General features: G+C 34.5%; 1 protein-coding gene across 2 annotated transcripts in view; it reads right to left on the reverse strand.

The window, feature by feature from the left end:
- The window catches only part of LOC105192934 (ring canal kelch homolog), a 21,494-nt gene extending 1,249 nt beyond the window's left edge, over positions 1-20,245 (reverse strand). The window contains exons 1-9 of one of the 2 annotated variants that reach the window (XM_039455764.1): positions 20,107-20,245; positions 18,430-18,658; positions 18,087-18,233; positions 16,523-16,927; positions 16,105-16,358; positions 15,810-16,037; positions 15,566-15,738; positions 15,311-15,451; positions 14,973-15,228 (exon numbers count right to left, since the gene is read on the reverse strand). In XM_039455764.1, coding sequence (XP_039311698.1) covers positions 14,973-15,228; positions 15,311-15,451; positions 15,566-15,738; positions 15,810-16,037; positions 16,105-16,358; positions 16,523-16,927; positions 18,087-18,233; positions 18,430-18,494 — 1,669 coding nt within the window. In that variant the 5' untranslated portion in view covers positions 18,495-18,658; positions 20,107-20,245. Of the gene's footprint in view, positions 1-14,972; positions 15,229-15,310; positions 15,452-15,565; positions 15,739-15,809; positions 16,038-16,104; positions 16,359-16,522; positions 16,928-18,086; positions 18,234-18,429; positions 18,659-18,737; positions 19,106-20,106 lie in introns of those variants that run through there. The other variant, XM_026140433.2, reaches the window with a different exon arrangement.
- Positions 20,246-20,666: the final 421 nt, after the last annotated feature.

Below are 20,666 nucleotides of genomic sequence, written 5' to 3' on the forward strand. Positions count from 1 at the left end.
TCAGCGCATCGGATGTTCGTCCGACATCACTATGGAGGCCGGAAAAAAAACAGCGAAGTGTAGTGCGGTTTTTGACTACGGAAAAGGTATCAAAAAGTGCAATCAAGCCAAATGTCTGTTGAGTATGGCAAACACAGTATGTCACGTGTGCGTGTATTTGCGTGAAATAAACGATTTTCTCGAATTCGTTTATTCCACGCAAACACACGTGATATACTGTGTTCGCTATATATAGCAGACATTTGGGATTTATCTGATGGTGCACATTCACCATACACTTCCACAAGCATTCGATGCGCTTTAGATTTTTCTTCCAATTGAAACAGAAAATCAAAACTTCCTGCAAATGGTGCTTACTTGGAACGAAATTCAACATTTTCAACGAAGTAAAAATTAAACTTGTTGTGCAAAACTCAAAGGCTTGTAAACAATATTTGGTTGACAGATGTTGACATTTCACGATACAGGAAAAATCAGCTGTCGACGTCAACCATTTATAGCAGCTAGAGCCATCTTTTAAAAAAGGACCGAACTAATTGTAAGTTGTACACCCAATATTTAATATTCAATAACATTGTGTGCTTTTAGGGAATCCACTCAATGCATAAGTTGCACAGGAAACCATTCCGAATTCTATACGGGCTTCCTAAGCTTTATGCACACATTTAAGATACGGAACGATTTCAAAGCGTTGCGCATTAGTATTGCAGCCTGTGCGTTTCATGCGTAATTTGGAATGCACCCCTAACGTATACCTCATAATTACTATCTGGGGGTTTTTGAGGTCACTGATTACGCATATACTACGTTTACACAGTCCGATTTAAGTCAAAGTTATAACATCGGTGTTATGTTATTGGCCAATCATAAGTATTTCTCTAAAGAATGAAAAGATTGTGATTGGCCAGTTTCATAACATCGATGTTATAACTTCGGCGTAAATCAAACCGTGTAAACGTAGTTATAGACACAGGATCTGTAGACTGAGCGATTCTCGGTTTTTTGAGGAGTGGTAAAGTTCGAGTAGATAAAGGCGGATTCTGTCTATGACCGTGCGTTCTTTCCCTTCACGCATGTGTACAAAACGTACATCGCTGTGAAAGGATTGAAAGAGAATATTAAGCACACGGGTGTGAAGCTAGTATCGTAGTTTCCGAAACACTGAAAAGTGGAGCCCACTCAAAAGTTAAAATGACCAATTAGAAAATGCATTGATGTAAGTTGGCAAGAGTGAGCATCTGTTCACTCGACTTTCGTGTGGTAGCATTGATAAACTAGTCTCTATAACATGCAGAGCAAAGGATGATTTATGCAGGAATAACAATTAATTTATGCAGGATCCGGTAAAGTTTAATACTAAAATTTCAAAGCTACTGTTTATTGAAACCTCGATAAACAGAAGCATTGAAATCCTAATACTGAACTTTCCCGGTTCTGGCATAAGTTAATAATTATTGCCTGCATAAATGAGCTTGTATATGATCTCTCAAAAACCCTTTATACAGTCCATTTTATTTTTCATCTTACTTTTTGTTTCCCATCTTAAGTACAGAGCTTTCATTTCTCATATGTTCTGTAATTAAGCATTTTAATATTGAAAAAGTACTTGATAAGTATCTTTCAATCCTCTCTCACAGCAATGTACGTTTTATACGCATGCGCGAAGGGAGAGAATACGCGGTCACAGACACAGTCCGCCTTTTTCTACCCGAGCTTTACCCTCACTCTTTGATGGCTCAGTCTAGAGATCCTGTAGCCTAGTGTACATCGTTAAATAGATTGGTACGCTCATCAAGTTGGTGCGGATTAAGCATTTGATACACCCCTGTTTACACCGATCCATCTCAAAACAGATAAGGTTAGATTTTTAATCTAGATATAATCTTTGTTAATTTTAGAGTGCAGTTGTATGTATGTCGGACGATTTATGGTTAGGCCAAGGCATAGTCTCTCTCTTAAAGAAAATATTTTACAATATTTTAAAATATTTTTTATTAACACAACGATAATAAAGCCTTCTTCGGTCGTAGCTAGATCTTAGTGCCTACATTTATTCATGTGATTTTATATACTTCTTTGAATTAAACCAGAATGTGGGCCAAATTGTTTTTCCGGTCATAACACAGCATGTCGAATAAAAATTAGTAATATCACGATTTTTATGAAATTAATTTAATATTTATAATAATTGATGCTGATTTGCATCTACATACCCATTCCCCTCTGAAAAAACTGTAAACAAATTTATTGCGAAAAATAACATCCCAGAGCTCAAACCTGGCACCTCCGGAATCTCCAGTCCTGGCGTCTTATCACCTCTATCACTGGAGCACAGTGATATTTCTCGCAATATTCGTATATGAGTGCGCATTTGAAGCGCGCGATTTAAAGTAGAGATATGTTTTTCAACTGATAATGTAACAACACAATGATAATAAAAAAGCCTTCTTCGGTCGTAGCTGGATCTTAGTGCCTATATTTATTCGTGTGATTTTATATACTTCTTCGAATTCAACCAGAATGTGCGCAAATTGTTTTTCCAGTCGTAACACAGCATGTCAAATAAGAATTAATAATATTACAATTTTTATTTAATTAATTAATTAAATATAATAATTGCATCTATAAATGCATCTATAAATGCTAAATTTCTTTACAGTTTTTTCAAGGGCGAATAGGTATATAGATGCAAATCAGCATCAATTATTATAAATTAATTAATCAATTTAATAAAAATCGTGATATTACTAATTCTTATTCGACATTGTGTTACGATTGGAAAAACAATTCGGTGCACATTCTGGTTGAATTCAAAAAAGTATATAAAATTACACAAATAAATATAAGCACTAAAATCCAGCTACAACCAAAGGCTTTCTTATTATCATTGTGATGTTACAATAACAGTCCAAAAACATATCTATATTTTTTATTGTAAAATATTTTAAAATATTGCAAAATGTTTCTACCATGCTCGATTCTCATTCTGCAATGCTTACATAGGGTGTACATTAATGGTTATATACACTTTTTACCATAAAAGATAACTTAAGGCTACAATGAGTTGCAATGCGTAGTTGCAAATTGCAAGTGGCTAGTTGCTAGTCGCAAGTTGTAAATTATTTTAACGTCTAATCCACATTTGAATGTCGAGATTGTCAAAAGGTGCAAATTGAAAGTTTGATTAGGCGAGATATGTGAGCACCAGACGTTCAAGATATCACTACTGAAAATTGTCCTACCACAAATCACATTTGTCGTAATTCTCGCCGCGCTCCGCCACACTCTTTTAATTCATTTTATAGGGTTAAGGTGGTGCGATCGCCAGTTGCTGTCGCCAAAGTTAAAAGTTGACCAACTCTTGTTTGGCAACCGCGACAGCCTCTTACCACCGGAAATAGCGCTAGTTGCCATTCTCAAATGGCGATGAAGCATTCGCAACTCATTGTAGAACAGCCTTTACGGACTTCACTCCATATAAACTACATGGAGTGCAGTCAGTAAGTCATGGTTAAGGCGCACTCTTATGATAAAAGGTGTATACAACCATTAACGAACACCCTAAAGAGATACAATCTAAATAATTTTCATCTTTTTCTACAGGAAATATAGAAGTAACATCTAATAGTAACAGAAGAGTTATAAAAATAATGCAACTCCCTACAACGCGATCACCACTGATTATCGCGTTTTTTATCGTTATGCTATTCTGTTGCATGGGTTTGCACTTTTAGTGCAGCAAATAGCGGATTTAATACAAATTAAGTGTTGATACGCGTACTCGTGGTTCAGAAGTATCAGACCAGAGCGCACTAAAGTAACCCGCGATCATTTACACTGAGCGTACCAAGCGATTTGATGCAAATATAGTAGTTGATCCGCGTATCAAGTGCTCGATGTAAACTAGACCTATGTCTATGTGATTATGAATACGATATCAAAAATTTGCAATCGCGGATCCAATATGGTGAAAAAAATTATCAAAATCAACTAAATTTTCTTGAAATCTGCTATTTAAAAATTTTTGAGGTCGCTAATTATGAATCCGCTGGACCTTGATCGCGTCAGCTTATTTACCGCTACGAGCGTGTAAATATGGCTACTCCGTTATAAATTTGCACCAAGAAAGAACAGAGAGCTGTAATACAATTTTTTTAGTTGAAAGGAGTGAAAAGTGCTGAAATTCATTAAAGGCTTTCAACACAATGCGTGGACAGTGCTTTATCACGCAGAAATGTATATGAATGGATCGAAAAGTTTAAAAGTGGATGCACAAGTGTGACACACGAAAAAGAAGCAGAACGCCCGTCAACTTCCACCATCGACAAAAAAGTTCAGTAAGGTCAAGAGTTGATACTGGCAAACTGGCATATTATGTTAATCCTTAAACACATAAGTGGGTCTAAGAGACCCCATATGAAGTTTCAAATGCTTGCTGTGTGAAGACAGAATGAGATAGGAGGTTCGGACCAGGACGTAAAAAAAGTTTGAATCTCCTCTTTTGATTGATATGGTTGATCATCTTTTTTGGTCTACTAGAAGTCGAACGGTATGGCAGTAAAGTTTTGTTAGGGTCAATACGACCCATATAGTGTGTGAGTGAAACTTTTTTATGAGTAATCTTATGTAAAAAAAAACTGAACAAAACGCGTTTAAACAGATCCGTCCGCGTATGTTACTCTATCTAAAGTTAAAATACTATAGTGCCGTGAAAAAGAGGACTTCTGCGTCCGACATATATCAAACACATCAATTTTTAATGTTAGGCACCTTGAGTTAATCAAAAATACCTCATATTCGCCTTGTTGCGTAGGTATATTTTTTAATAGAAATGACAATGACATAATTTTTTTTGGAAGTATGACTCTTTAACTTTAAAACGCCGTATTGTAAAGTCTTTAAAAGTTTTTTGTTGCAAAGATATGATTTAAAAAAAAAAGTAAATTTTTATACATCAAAAAATACCTCATATTCTCCTTATTATATAATTATACTTTTTAAAAGGAATGACAATATCATAAATTTTTTTTTTTGAAAGTATGACTCTTTAGCTTTAAAACGTATTTAAAAGTCCTTAAAAGTTTATTGTTGCGGAGATATGATTTTTTAAAAGTAAAGTAGATTTTTGAACAATTTCTCATTTTTGCTTAATGGTTTTTCTTATATAATTTAACAATAAATTACTTTTTGGCAATGCCGATTATGCAGTCACATGTCTGAAATTCTAAACTTTCATGTGAAAAAAGATTGTTTAAAAATGTTGATTGGAACCAAAGTTATAATTTCTCAAAGTTGAAAAAGTCTCCCAGACCCAAAAATGTGTTTACGTATTTTACGCAATCGGTGTGTTTAAGGGTTAAAAGCCTCCGATAAATTTCAGCACCTTTCACTCCTTCTAATTAAAGAAATCGTATTACAACTTTCTGTTCCTCCTTGGTGCAAACTTCTAGCGGAGCGGTCATATTTACACGCTCGTAGCGGTAAACAAACTGACGTGGTCGAAGTCCAGCTTTGATTATAGGACCCCGGTAGTGCTAACTTAAAGCCTGCCTGCCTGAAACGCAGTGTGACAAACTTAAAGACGTGTTTTAGCAAAAGTCTGGATAATTTTTGACTCACCGTTGTAATTTGGACTTGGTTAGATGGTGCGATGGCGTGTGAATGTGGATGGAAATAGAGTGAGGATGAGTATAAGTGTTGTAGTACATTAGAAAATATTAGAAAGTGAAAAGGTATGAACTAGAAGAAGGAAGGTAGAGAAGACGGATAATTAGAGGCAGATGTCAGGGAAAAGGATTTGTGGAGATATTGAAAGATATAGATGGAAGAAACAAGAATAGGTTAGGACGGACAATGAGGCGGAAGAATCCGAGAGGGCCGGTAAGGTAGGAATTAAACAAGGAAGGTAAAAAAAGAAAAAAAAAGGCAAAGAGAAAGAATGTTAGGAGAATAAATTAGAGGAATAAAACGGTAGAAATAAAGGCAGAAACAGCTATAAGAAGAAAAATGCGTCAGGTAATGCAAGGAATCAGGGAGAATGGTTTATAGAGAAAAAATGGCATATTGTAAATAAGAGAATGAATGAATGAATGAATGAATGAATGAATGAATGAATGAAAGGAGATTGGAAAAAATATATAGAAGTACGGAGACAGTGAGAAAAGTGATAGTATAGAAAAGAAGTAGCAAAAGAAAATTAGAATGTAAAGTAGGAAATAGGACCAGATATAGATATAAGTATAAATATAAATATTGTGAAAGTAAACGTAAAGGAAATGGAAATGTGAAAGTATAGATGAATGTATAAATAATTGCTAATTAAAAATCCTGGGTAGCTTGGTATATGAAGGAGACCGAGAGAACTCAGAACTCATCACCAGCCGTTGGAGATTGAGGTTATGAAGCATAAAAGATGGAGGAAAAGGTATAGGAGATTGAGGTATAAAGCATAAAAAATGGAGAGAGAGGTATAGGAAAAAAAAGGAAATAGAATAAATATATAGGACAAGAAAACGACAGAGATGTAAGCAGAAAGAAAAAAGTAACCCAAATTTTAGTAAGAATTTAAAGAAAAAGAGGCTGTTGGATTGTTAAAAAAAGAGAAACGGAACTGGATCTTTTGCCTTTGGAGACTGAGCTTACAAAGGTTGGAGAAGAATTGTATGGAACAAGACAGCAGAAATGGATGCAGAAGTGACAGGAGTGCGCCATGGATCTCCTTTGCAGCAACAAGTTCACATTGTGGAAAATTCTTGTCACATTGTATTGGAATAATTCTATAAGATGCGTAATTTCTACATTTCTGCATGGCGATACTAACAAGGAAACACAGGGAAGTATCCGCCTCAGATTAAAACGAGTTTTTAATATGTTGTAGTACAGATAAAAATAAGAGATACGTATTTTTTTATACGTGCCCATACGTATTTTATACGCACCCACTTTAAGGGGGTGAAACACCCCTTAGAAGAAAATCGGTTTTTTTCTTTCGAAGCGTATGCCGTCGAAACTATAAGAGATAGAAAAAAATGTTTTAAATAAAAGTTGAATGGCTCGAAAAGTAATTTATAACAGCGAAAAAAAATTAAAAAAAAAATTTTTTTTATGCTATTCCCCACCACTTACCTATTTTTTTTTCAAAATTTTCATTTTTTTTATAAGCAAAATAAAGCTTATTTTATTACGAATTCAACGGTATATGATGAAGTTACGATACAACATTCCCATTTTCCAAAAATATTTAAAAACTTCTCTATACGCACGGTACGCGCACCCGTTTGCGCGTTCGTGCGCTACGGAAGTGACTCCCTCCGATTTCGACGTGCCTTTAATATGTTGTACAGATTCAATTAAGGTAGAAACTATGTATAATCACGCTACTGGTGCGTGCACATAGGATCATTTCCTAACTTGAAAGAGAATGTTTACGTCTCGGCAGTATTGACATGTATAGATTCAAGAGTTACGTATGTAAGGAAATGACCCAAAGTGCACGCGCCAGTAGCGTGTTTATGCATATTTTTACACTAATCGAATTTAATAAACACATTAATTGAATTGTATAAATGCAATATAAAAGATGAAATTTCTAACTAATTTTTTAATTAGTTTTATGTTAGTTCTCTTGTTGTTAGTTGATGAGCTGGCGTTAGATAGTGAAGATATGGAATGTGTGAGTAATAATTTTTTGTAATCCAAGTCTCCTTATTTATAAAATGTTGAAGAGAACAAATATTCTAGTCGAATCATGTAGAACAGTAAATAAATGTTTAACTTATATTAATTACATATTATTTTCTAAACAAGAAATTAATGTCTTACAACACCGTAATTGTTGTTATTCTTTAGTGTAGTATCGTTTTATTTTGTAGTAAATGTTTTTCTCAATGTCTGCGTTTTCATGTTAGACACAAACTGTCCTCGAAATGTTTTTGTCATCTTATGCGAGAAAAACATGCATTCAACTTTCATTGAGAACATTTTTCTTTATCTCTTATAGTTTTGATGATACACGCTTCGAAAGAAAAAACCCGATTTTCTTCAAAGGGGTGTTTCACCCTTAGAAGTGTATTAAGACACGTGTAAAAAATACGTGTCCCTTATTTTAATCTGTACAACATATTAAAGGCACGTCGAAATCGGAGGGAGTCACTTCCGTAGCGCACAAACGCGCAAACGGGTGCGCGTACCGTGCGTATAGAGAAGTTTTTAAATATTTTTGGAAAATGGGAATGTTGTATCGTAACTTCATCATATACCGTTGAATTCGTAATAAAATAAGCTTTATTTTGCTTATAAAAAAAATGAAAATTTTGAAAGAAAATAGATAAGTGGTGGGGAAAAGTATTAAAAAAAATAAAAAAAATTTTTCCGCTGTTATAAATTACTCTTCGAGCCATTCAACTTTCATTTAAAATATTTTTTTCTATCTCTTATAATTTCGACGGCATACGCTTCGAAAGAAAAAAACCGATTTTCTTCAAAGGGGTGTTTCACCCCCTTAAAATGCGTACGGGCACGTATAAAAAAATACGTGTCCCTTATTTTTATCTGCTACAACATATTAAAAACTCGTTTTAATCTGAGGCGGACACTTCCCTGTGTCTCCTTGTAAGTAATCTCTGAAAGGCTGGGTGAAAAAGAGGCTAAAAAGCTTATAAAAATGTTTGGAAAAGAAATAAAAAAAAGAAGAGAGAGAGAAAAGGAAGGTGAAAGAAGAACCCAGAAGAAGAAAGAGAAGAACCAAGGAATGAAGATACAAAGAAAAAACAAAGAATGTGAGGATACATAAAAAAAGAATGTAAATTAAGAGATAAGATGAAAAAAGTATTAGGCATGGGCATAAGCATAGATATAGACATAGGTGCAATGCGGTGCAGGAATTCGTTCGGGTGGACAGATTTGCTGTATATGGTACGGTGTTTGTTTGCCTGGGCGGACTGTTGCGGCGTGATATAACAAGGACAGGTAAAAGAATAAGTAATATGGAGGTATAGTTAATACCGCGGGCGTGAGGAAAAAAGAGAAATGCGTATAAAATAGAGTAGAGTAGGAACAAAGATAGGCTAATATGGAACGGAACATAGTATAGATGGATGAGTGAATTAAGGATAAAGATTGTAAATCAAGTCCCTTCATGGCTTTTGTAAGTTGAAGTAATAAATATTTATCTATCTATCTATATAGTAGTTTCCAAGGTTGCTGATTACAAATCCGATGTAACTGGAATGGGCACTGCCATATTATATCAGTAAGTAGAAAACGTGATAGAAATAGCATGATATGAGGAACCACCTCTCTTTTTCTAAGCGTTCTCTGCGCATGCGTTAGCATTCACCTTACATTCCTATTCAAAAGTTAAATTTCTTTTTTGTTTTCATGTTGATACAGTAAGTAACAGAATTCGTGGAAACGAGGAAGAAATTAACCTTTACAGAAAGTGTTAAATATAAAGGAAAAATATACACTTTAGGAGTGTTAAGTAATATTATAGTTAGTAACTATACTTGTATAAATTTTGAAAAAAATAGTAAAAAATTGTTGTGTGAAAAATATCTAGGGAATATGGCGGGTGGGGTAGGACTTCCCATTTGAGCGTTTCCACGTAGGTTTTAACAGGTTTGGCAACATGAGGCCGAACGTTGTCATGCAGTAGAATCACTTTGTCGTGCCTCTGCTCGTATTGTGGCCGTTTTTCGCGCAGTGCTCGGCTTAGTTGCATCAATTGAAGTCGATACCGTTCCCCAGTGATGGTTTCGTTCGGTTTCAACAGCTCATAATAAATAACACCGACCTGGTCCCACCAAATACACAGCATAACCTTCGCAGCGTGGATATTCGGCCGAGCTGACGACGTAGAAGCATGACCGGGCATTTCCCATGACTTTCTTTTCTTTGGGTTGCCGTAATGAATCCATTTTTCATCATCTGTCACGATGCAATGAAGAAAACCCTTCCTGTTTTGCCGCTGGAGTAGTTGTTCACAGGTGAAAAAACGACGCTCAACGTCCCTTGGCTTCACATCATAAAAAACCCAAGTTCCTTGCTTTTGAATCATTCCCAACGCATGCAATCGCTGAGAAATGGCTTGGCGGGTAACTTCTAATGCTAAAGCAAGCTGTTCTTGCGTTTGGCACGGATCCTTATCGAGCAATGTCTCCAATTCAGCATCTTCGAATGTTTTTGGCTTTCCTTCACACGGACGGTCGTCAACATCGAAATCACCGTCTTTGAAGCGACGGAACCAATCACGGCACGTTGTTTCACTTAGAGCAGCATCTCCGTAAACTTTTTGGAGCTCTCGATGAGCTTCAACCGCCGTTTTCTTCGAATGAAATAAGAAAATCAACACTTCCCGGAAATGACAATTATTTGGCACAAAATCAGACATTTTCACACAATCAAAAATATATGACGCCAAAACAAAATCACTAACGTGTCAACGCGGTTTGTTTACCATATGTCTAAGCTTGGTTCATAACGTTTTGGATATGTCTAAATCGACCAGCACTTACTGCTGAAGCCATCTATTGACAAACAGCGGGAACTTAGTTGCGCACCTAATAAAATTTTGCTTTTGTTTTATTTATGTATGTCACTCAAGTCGCTCGTTTATCTATCCTCATGTGCCGGTACTGCAAAACTTTCTAACGTGTCTGTACTGACAAAGAGAGGTAGCCCTTTCGAAATGGCTCTTTCTCGTCACGTTTTCTGGCGGCTAGTACCCATTCCAGTTAAAATATAGTTCAATGTTTTTACACGACAAACACACGAAACGTTTTTACAATAAAAAGGTTATATTCTTTTTGGTTTACAAGCAGTTGACTAATTTTATTGTTCGCGGTAACACTGCGTAATTGACGTTTCAAAAGTCAAAACGTGGTAATTAAAAATTAAAAATATTGTTGCGCCTGTGTGTCGCGCCTGTGACCATGAACTGGAAGATTTTACGGTCATCCCGGTTTTTGACGGCCGGGAAGACTAAGTTTGATATGAGACAAGAGACAGTCGCTCGAGAAATGTAAGCCATGAACGCGCCTCGAGTGTAACATTTGGGCGCTCGTCCGGGATGAAGTTCACAGTCACAGGCGCGACACACGGGCGCAACAATATTTTTAATTTTTAATTACCACGTTCTGACTTTTGAAACGTCAATTACGCAGTGTTATCGCGAACAATAAAACTAATTGACTGCTTGCTCGTAAAGAATATAATCTAACCTCTTTGTTGTAAACACGTGTCGTGTGTTCGTCGTGTAAACACATGCTTCTTTTTTTTTTAGTAATTCTCACGCGTGATTAATAGTCACTAATAGTAATTGACAGTAGTGATTTGTATAAAGTGATGCGTTAGTATTTTTCGGTCAAGAGAATGATTGCAAATGTGACAAGTGATGTGATTCAAGAAGAAAAAAGGAAAATCTCAAGTTTAATATGAATATTCTATCTTCATGAAAATAAAGGCTGATATCGCTGTGTAGAATAAGTGAGTATACACGTTCAAACTTGATCGGACACGTGTGTGTGTGTGTGTCTCTCTCTCTCTCTCTCTCTCTCCGCATGTTTATTTTTCAATCACGCATTTTAAATACGTTTTGACTTAAAAAAGATATTTTTTTACATGTACAAAATTATTAAAAGCAAGACCTCAAATAGTTAAATATCGTTTTTAAATCTAACATTATTTCAGTGTCAGTGCATGAGTTGATAAATACATAAGAAAAGAATGAGAATGGGATAGAGGTTTTGAAAGAGCAGGTGAGAGAAAGAGGAGGGGGGAGGCAAAGCAGTGTTGGGAAGGTCAGCTGATCACTGTGATTCCCTCACGTAATCGCCCGTATCGAACGGTGAGTTGCGCCGGTCCTGTCTCTCCGCTATACGCGCTCGGTTATTGGATAATTATTTCTTTTTACAATTTAAAAACTAAGCTTCGGACAAGTTTTTGCCAAAGAGAAAGTTGTTTCAGAATAATCTCAAGAATGTCTCTTCAAGGACATAAAATTATTCTGAATCATCCTATATATAAGGGAAATCGGGGCAAATCGTTAGACAGGGTAATTTGATAATTGGAAATATCTTTTTATGGGTACATATTAAAAATTTACTTTAAACACTATAAACACGTTCTAATGTAACGATGTTGCTAACAAAATTGGCAACGGCGTCATATTGAAGTCGTAGTAGTGAAAAATGTGTTTTGCGACAGTCGAAGTAATTTCTGAGTCAGTTTTTCTTTGAAATTTAAGTGAGATGGTAAGGTTTTTTTGAAAACTTTGAACGTATCGTGTCCAGTTGAATGTATTTGAAACATTTCGTGTTTACTTTTTGCTGTGTGATGTCTATTTTTGTTAATCATACGTAATAATGAGCACAGTTGATGTTGGGGCTATTCGTAATACCGAGCACCGGGGCGATTCGTTAATACTGATTGCAGCGTCTATGGATAACCCTAACCTTACGTTGACTGCGTTACGCTACGCAGAGTTGAGCATTAAGGTAAACTAAAGTTCTTCATTGATTTAGTTCAAACTTGATAATATTGTGTATTTTAGTAGATAGAACATGAATATGAATATAAAATCAGCGCTCTTAAGCAGGTAAAAAGTAATAAAACGATAAAGATTGACACTTGTGAGGTTAGGAATCTGTCACGCCAATAGCATAAAGACATGCAAACGTGTACGTTTGCATTTGTTTTTTGTATACCTATATCTTTTTTTAAATAAAAGAAAGTCTTAACAACAGTTTTTTTACAGCCTTTCAACTTAAAACACAAATTTCGGGATATTCCCGAACTAGATACGAATTACCCCGGGCTTAGGGCTATTCGTAATTCTTGGAATTGATTAACATTTTTATATGTACTTCAAAGCAAGTATATTTTCAAGTTCTATCTATACCGGCATTGTGAAGGAAAAGGTTCAACCTTTCAAACCGTCACATGTCTTTTTTTTTATGAATATAGAATTCAGGAGACGCAAAAGAAAAAAAGATCTAACAAATAGCCCCGGTCTTCCCTACATCATAACAAAATGACATACACAACATCTCATCGTCAATCTGTCACGTTTCACGTGTATTAGTTCTAATTTTGTCCGCGACGGAATGTCGCTACTGTCAACACAGAGTTTTCGGCTGAGGAGTCAAGAGCCTTAAGTACGTGTGATTACTTCGTATTCAAATTGCGCGAGTGTATTTAGAAAAAATTTTATTGGCTCCGTTTATATCAAGCTGCTAATAATGTGCAGTTTCACATTTCTTCTTATACTTAAATCATGAAAAATTATATTTAAGTTTCAAAAATTAGTAATAGGTAACAGCTATACTTTGCTATATATGAAATTCTTTTTGTCAAAATTATCGATTTTGTTAATTCAGAAAGAATTTCTAATATGAAACACAAGTGTTTTCGTATAATATGAAATGAACCTCATCGACTTAGACCTTCCTTCCAAACTAGGTTCAAAATCTCTGAGCTTAAAATCTAGTTAATCAATCAAATAACTCTTTTGGTACTCAAAAACTTACTTAACATTTTCTTCCAAAACATATTTTTTCGAGATATTTTAAGGTCTCAGTGCTAATTCTAAAGATTGCAACTTTCAAGTCTAATTCAAAATGTCCTCAATGAAGAATTTTATTATAGCATTTTACAAAGCTTTCAAAGTCAGAATATATACAATAAAAAATAAAAATTTTTGAGTGTCCCATATTATTTTCCTTGTGATTTCATGATCACCAAATCTAATCTTTACCATTAGCATTATCATTACAATGATCATATCCTATATTTTCCTATTAATATAATTTTTATTACCAAATACTTATTATATAATAAACAAAATTTAAAGACGTCTCAATAAAACTTGACAACATCCAATTCCATAAATACTTTTTTTTCAGTGTCTGCATGCATGATCTAATAATGAATTTTCTATAAACAAATTTCTCTCCAAGAGTAATAAGTTCACGAAGAAACCAATCGCACACGTTTTTTTAGTTTAGAAACCCTGTTATCTCATATTAGAAAGTTATCCTAATAAACGACCTTGCCCTAATTATTTTCGCAGTCTAAAATTTTTGTAAGGAAAATAAATTCATTATTATAAAATTACATCCATCGATATTTGCTTATATTTGGCTACTTTGTATGCATTAAAGAGAATATTAACAACTACTCACAAAACTTAGGAATAGAGGGACGGTGCACCTAACCTATAGGGGTGAGGCACGTTCGCGGCGGAGTGGGCCGCCATGTTGGTTTCAAAGATCGCATACATTAAAACATGTACAGTGTATGTGTAAAATTAACAATACAGAATAATAAAGTTTAAAATTGTGTTAATCTTTTACATTAAATTTTTCTTTAATTATGTAATAACATATGATACATTTAAAAATGTAATAAGTTAGTATAACAAACATACTAAATAATATTTTACATATAAAAACAAACTAAAAAATAAACTCAGAAAAAATAAAAAATAATAATTTAAAATCATTTTTTTTCTTTTTTGCTTTAAATAAATGTAATATCAACAGACACATACATCAACAGTATCAACAAAATATTTTTTATATTAATAAAAATATTACGTATTAATAAGATTAACATAATTTTTGACATGTAGAAACTAATTTTTATATTTTGTTCCAATATTATTCTGAAATGTATTTTTATATTTGTCTAAAAAATTTTGAAACATCCTAGTACTATTCATTTTACCATTTTTATTTTTAAAGAGTGAATTAACATTGATGAATAAGACGGATGAGTTCAAGTATCTAACCTAACTTTATAGCTGTCACACTAACACAGCGCAAACGGGATGTCACTGACACATATCTATGTATAAGTTTTTTAAAACCAATATGGCGGAGGACGATTCCTCCCTGCATGCCTGAGAGAACATCCCTTCTTGCCAAAATGGGACTTTATGCTCCGTCCCTCTATTCCTAAATCCGTGCACCTACCAGCGTTACGACGACACAATGCCATGTCACTGACAGGAGTCCACTGATTTGTCTCCGGATTAAATGCTTCCACGCTTTTTCGTACTAATGGACCGTCATGACCTCCTACCGCGTATAAAATACCATCCAAGACACCGACACCTGCACCGCTACGACGCGCGGACATTTCAGGTACAGATTTCCATTGATCCTTCTCGGGATTATAACACTCGACACTGGAGAGACATTGCCGAGATTCTCCATCGTAACCGCCAACCTAATCACAAAGTCTTTTTATATTAAACGTACAATATAGACATCGTTTTCAAAGTATGTAATGATACTTCATATAAACTCACAGCATAGAGCAATCCTTTCACAACACCGACTCCTACGCTACTACGCCGCGTTGACATTCGTGCTATCGGTCTCCATTCGCGAGTTCGTGGGTCGTAAACTTCGGCCGAATTTAATCCCGTGGAACCATCGAAACCACCGACCTGCATATAAAATATCAATGAAAAAAGAATAGAAATGTTTTAATCAAAATTTTCTAAATTTCAGGTATGAATTTACAAATTATAAAGTACAAAAAGAAAAATATAACAGCGTACAGCGTAAACGCAATTGCCCAACACGGCTACACCAAGCGTGGATCTTCTCGCTTCCATCTCGGGACAGGGTGACCATTGATCTGCCGCGGCATCGTAAATATCAACCGTCCGTACTCTCAGTGATCCATTGAATCCACCAACAGCGTATACGCGTCCACCAAGAACACAAAGTCCTAAAATCCAACACAGCAGTGCATTATAGGAAGAAAAAAGAACAATCTTACCATCGCAAATCAACATTTACCAGCTCTGCAACGTCGTGTAGGTAGTTCGGAAACTTGATACCACTTTTCCTCCTTAAAGTCATAGCATTCGACGCTCCTGATCGCTTTTGGTGCTTGGCCGCCGACAACGAGTAACACTTTAGGTAATCCTCTCGGTTGCCTTGGTTTAGTACGTGGCGTTTTAAATAATGACTTTTGTTCACCCTTCAGTAAATGATATTTTAAGGCTTCAATCAAAAAATCCTTGCCTATAAAAATTACAGAATATATAACTTCTCTTTTATGCATGTACATTTTAATACTTAATAAACTTACATTGTAAATTCGCTTTGAGGAGTGGTTCCTCTTCCACCCGTTGTACCAAGTACTCTTGAGAAAGTAAAGGCAAGCGCACATGCTCCATTAACAGAGCTAAGTCGTTTTGTCTGTTTTCGAGATCATGGTGTACCCATGAAATAACACATTCAAATACTTTCTCTTCGGAAGGTACCATTAAACGATCACTACAGATAAGTTTAGCCACTTGATCAGGTGTCAACGTTAAAAATTCTTCTGCGTCAACTACTTCTCTGTGATTAATATTAAGAGTACAATTAATACAAGAATAATATAATTCTAGTACAATTAATATAATTCTACTTATAATTAATATAATTCTGATCTTATTTCAATACAAATCATGATCTTGTTCCAATTATAACATAAGTGAATCAATACTCAAGATGTAACTTACGAAAAATGCTGTTCAATGTAACTGTCTGCATGTGTCAATAACTCGAGACATCCATGCAGATCCGCAAATGCTCTAATTCCAAGACAATTAGATGGATGTAATTGTGCTTGTAAGAAATCACAACAGGCATCTCGTACATCCGTTAGTTGTAACAAATTTGCAGCAGGTAGGAGCACCTGTACATTATCCTCTGTGACATGAACTTCAGCAGAGTAAACATAATCTACTAATAATTCTAACGCCGAATAATCCACGCCTTGTAATGTTATTCTCTGCTGATCGCGCTCCTCAAAACTTGTAAACATGGCATAAAAGTAAGGACTACATGCAGCCAGAACCATTTTGTGAGCTGGTACTTCCATGCCACCATCCGCTACCAGAATGACATCACAGAGTAAATTTTTCCTAAAAAATAACAACTGTTTAAGTCCACATTTATTTTATGAATATTTTTAATAACACAGCAATTCATAATAATATGTTTAAACTATATAAATATATTTTTTCAAAAATGTAATATATCCGAGGATAGTAACATGTCTGTATTGCTAGTATACTGTTCGCAATTATAACAAGTTACTATCAGAATTATAGTAACTGAGTCCATTTATTGGCAAATTGATTTCTTTAGGATATAACAATTTTAGGTAGCAACTTGCCAACAAGTCAACTGGTACTTATGTATGGTCTGAAATCATCAAAATTTATGCTGCTTATGTTGCTATAATAATTTATAGAATTACAATGCTATCATATTAGTATATGACAAAGTAACTTTAACGCTGCTATCAGTAAAAATACAGTGTAATGCTCCTCTGATTTTCTTGTAAATTTGTGCATAGAATTCTGAGAAGAAAAATTATTACTCAAGTTTTATTTCTTTAATATCTTTAATACCATTAAGATGTAATTAGAAAAATAAAAATTCATAGCTGTAAAAAAATTAAGATTCTCTTTAATTTAAAGATTTGTTTTATTAATTAAAAACAAAAATTAGTTTTTTAATTTAAATTATACAACAGAGAATAGTTTTTAATTTAAAATTTATACCTTTTTTTCAATTTTATGTGAATTAACGTTTAAATTTAACTTTTCTTTAAAATACACTGAAAACTGAAAAAAAAGATTAAATGAGTATGGACAGGTATTTCCTCTCTCTGTTCTTCCTTTCTTTTTTTCTATCCCCCCCCCCTCTATAGTCAAATTATCATTTTCTTAATTTTGAAATTAAAAGAACAAAAACTTAAAAAACAAGACTTGAGTAATAATCTTTTTTCTCAGAATATATGTATAAAAATATAAAAATTTACAAAAATACATGACAATCAGAGGAAAAGACATTATACTGCATATTTACCCTGGTATCTTGCCGTTCAACTGCCAGTAATATATTGTTGCCTGCAAGCTTCAATATCAATATATTTGAAATCATTAAAGATAAATATACAGCAAGTTGCCAACAGCAATGCACATTTTACATGGACACACGTAGTTATTTGGATTTGAACAAGGTTAAATTTTATAGAGATTAAATGATCTCAATAAATAAATAAAAAATATGTACTTTCTCATCTCATTGATGACGTCAAAGGCTCGATTTGTATGATGATGATTCCTATATGGTGGTTTATCTTTTCCATTTTCACGAGGAATATGCTTCTGCGAGCTTTCATCCAGAGAATTTTGACTGGCATAGCGAAGTAACAAACAGCTGTAATATTAAAAAAACGAGCAATTATAACTCTGACAGCAATTTTCCACAAGCTTATTGACTAATTAAATAAAATCAAGGCAAAGTATGAAAGCAAAAAATAAATAATTTGACTATTTTGTTCCAGTGAGGGCAAAAATCTGGTATAGAAATCTTTCCTCTTATAGAAAGAAAAAGAAATGAAGATAAAACTCACCTGCCCTTAGTGTCAGAACCATCATTGATGTTATTGGATAGCTGATTCTGTCCCACTGACTCCATTACAACAGATCTCAGCTATTTGATTCAATGCTCAGCAAATATTCGGCGCAGTTGTCAGGCAAATCCGCGTTACGCCGTGCAGTATGACTCGATCGAAGCGTCGCATCGAACAGGTCATATCATTATGTGCCCCTTTTTTCTTTCTTTCACAGGCCTATGGACTTCTGATTCATATGAATTAAAGTACGATTTAAACAACATTAAGTACTGAATTAGAAGACAAATAAAATCCAGTCATATTACCAGTATCAACATTGAAATCGAACAGATTTGTAATTAGGAAGCAGATGGGACTATCAGTTCATTATACTTGAAGATATGAATTAAAAATTCGTATAAACGGGATGTCTGGGATCGAACTCGCGACCTGATACTAACGAATCCGATACTTTACATAGTCGCACAACAATCCGTCACGATAATCTGTGCTACGATTCGGATAAAAGATTATGATAACCCTCTACGCCAGGTAAGTAAACGTTCGGATAAGAACGAATAAGTATTCAATCAGAGAAAAACTGCGCTTATTGAGATTATTGACTTGTTATCGACTTGCTAATCTCGACGCACGAGACTCGAGGTTCGTTCGCGTGGTGGGAGTAAAGGGCCTCGCACATAAAATGCATAACATACATAAGCACAACATAAGACCGATGGACCAATAAGCATCCAACATAAAGTTGCCATATTGATTTACATAAGATTCTTATTGGTCCAGAGGCCTTAAGGGCCTTGCATATAAAATGCATAACAGAGCATAAGCGTAGCATAAGGCCTCTGGACCAATGGGAATCTTATGTAAATCAATATGGCGATTTTATGTTGGATGCTCATTGGTCCAGCGGTTTTATGTCCTGCTTGTTATGTTATGCATTTCATGTGCGAGGCCTTTTATATTACGCTTGTAAGGCTGAAATCACACGATGCGTAATAGAGCTGCGGGATAGAGAATGCGTCATTGAAGCAACCAATCAGCGCTATTCCGCTCTTTTCTATTACGCGAGTTTTGTCCGCTATGTTCACATGGTGCGTCAAAGACACATCCAGGATAAATATAATTTAGAAATTATTATCTTTTTGTTAATAATTTGCTTATTAAAATAAAATATAATTTCTTAAATTGTAAAAACAATTATCACTGTTATAGTATTTAATATTTTGTAATAAATGCTTATAAATTTAAAATGATTTTTTGACTGCTTTCACGCATTTATGGTCATTTTTCCGCATCATGTGAACAGTGCACACTCAAATCATGCGTAAAGCCCGTATCAGACTATGCATTAAAAATTGAAGATTGAAGATTAAAGATTGAGCTTTGGCCAATCCAAATAAAAGGAGTTAAAATGTCCTTGTTTTGATTGGTCAAATTTCAATTTTTAATCTTCAATCTCAATCTTTAATGCGTAGTCTGATACGGGCTTAATGCGTATTGCGTCATTGCTTCAAAACTTTATCTTGACAGCTGTACTCGCACATTTTTATTTAATTATTAGTTTGTATCCACAAGTTTATAATTAATTTTTATTATGGATAAAAAGTTAAAAATGGTGACTGAATCTATTACACATTTATTGCAAATATACTTGAAAACTTAATAATGTGTACTTACATTAGAATCTGTTTTATTCGTCTCAACATATTCTTTATTCGTCTCTGTCATATCCATTATTTAATTAACTTAACAATAATCTAACCTTGAAATACGACGGTTTAGGACGTAATAGAACGCTATGACCGCTATGACGCACGTCAACGCACACTCTATTCCGCTCGTTTCTATCAAGCAAGCTCAAAGAGCGGAATAGCGCTGATTGGTCGCTTCAATGACGCATTCTCTATTCCGCAGCTCTATTACGCATCGTGGGTGTTTACGATAACTAATCGGATCTCGGATTGGATTGAACAATGATACTCAACGTAAGTATAGAAAATTTCCCTAGGCTAATCGGATTGACGATTGCTGTCTCAAATGTAATCCGATTGATGACGAAAACGTGGAGACGCAGAAGCATGCTTGAAAAGTCTCTTTATTTTTTTAAATAATTACACAAAAAATCAAAGATAAAGTTAAAAAGAATGATTTGAATTTAGATTTATTGTAATATTTTTTGTCTAAACACTAAATTTCGTTTAAATTTCTATTTGTAAATATTAATTAATCTATTCTAA

Source organism: Solenopsis invicta, chromosome 12 (assembly GCF_016802725.1).
Source record: "Solenopsis invicta isolate M01_SB chromosome 12, UNIL_Sinv_3.0, whole genome shotgun sequence".
NCBI classification, from domain to species: Eukaryota; Metazoa; Arthropoda; class Insecta; order Hymenoptera; family Formicidae; genus Solenopsis; species Solenopsis invicta.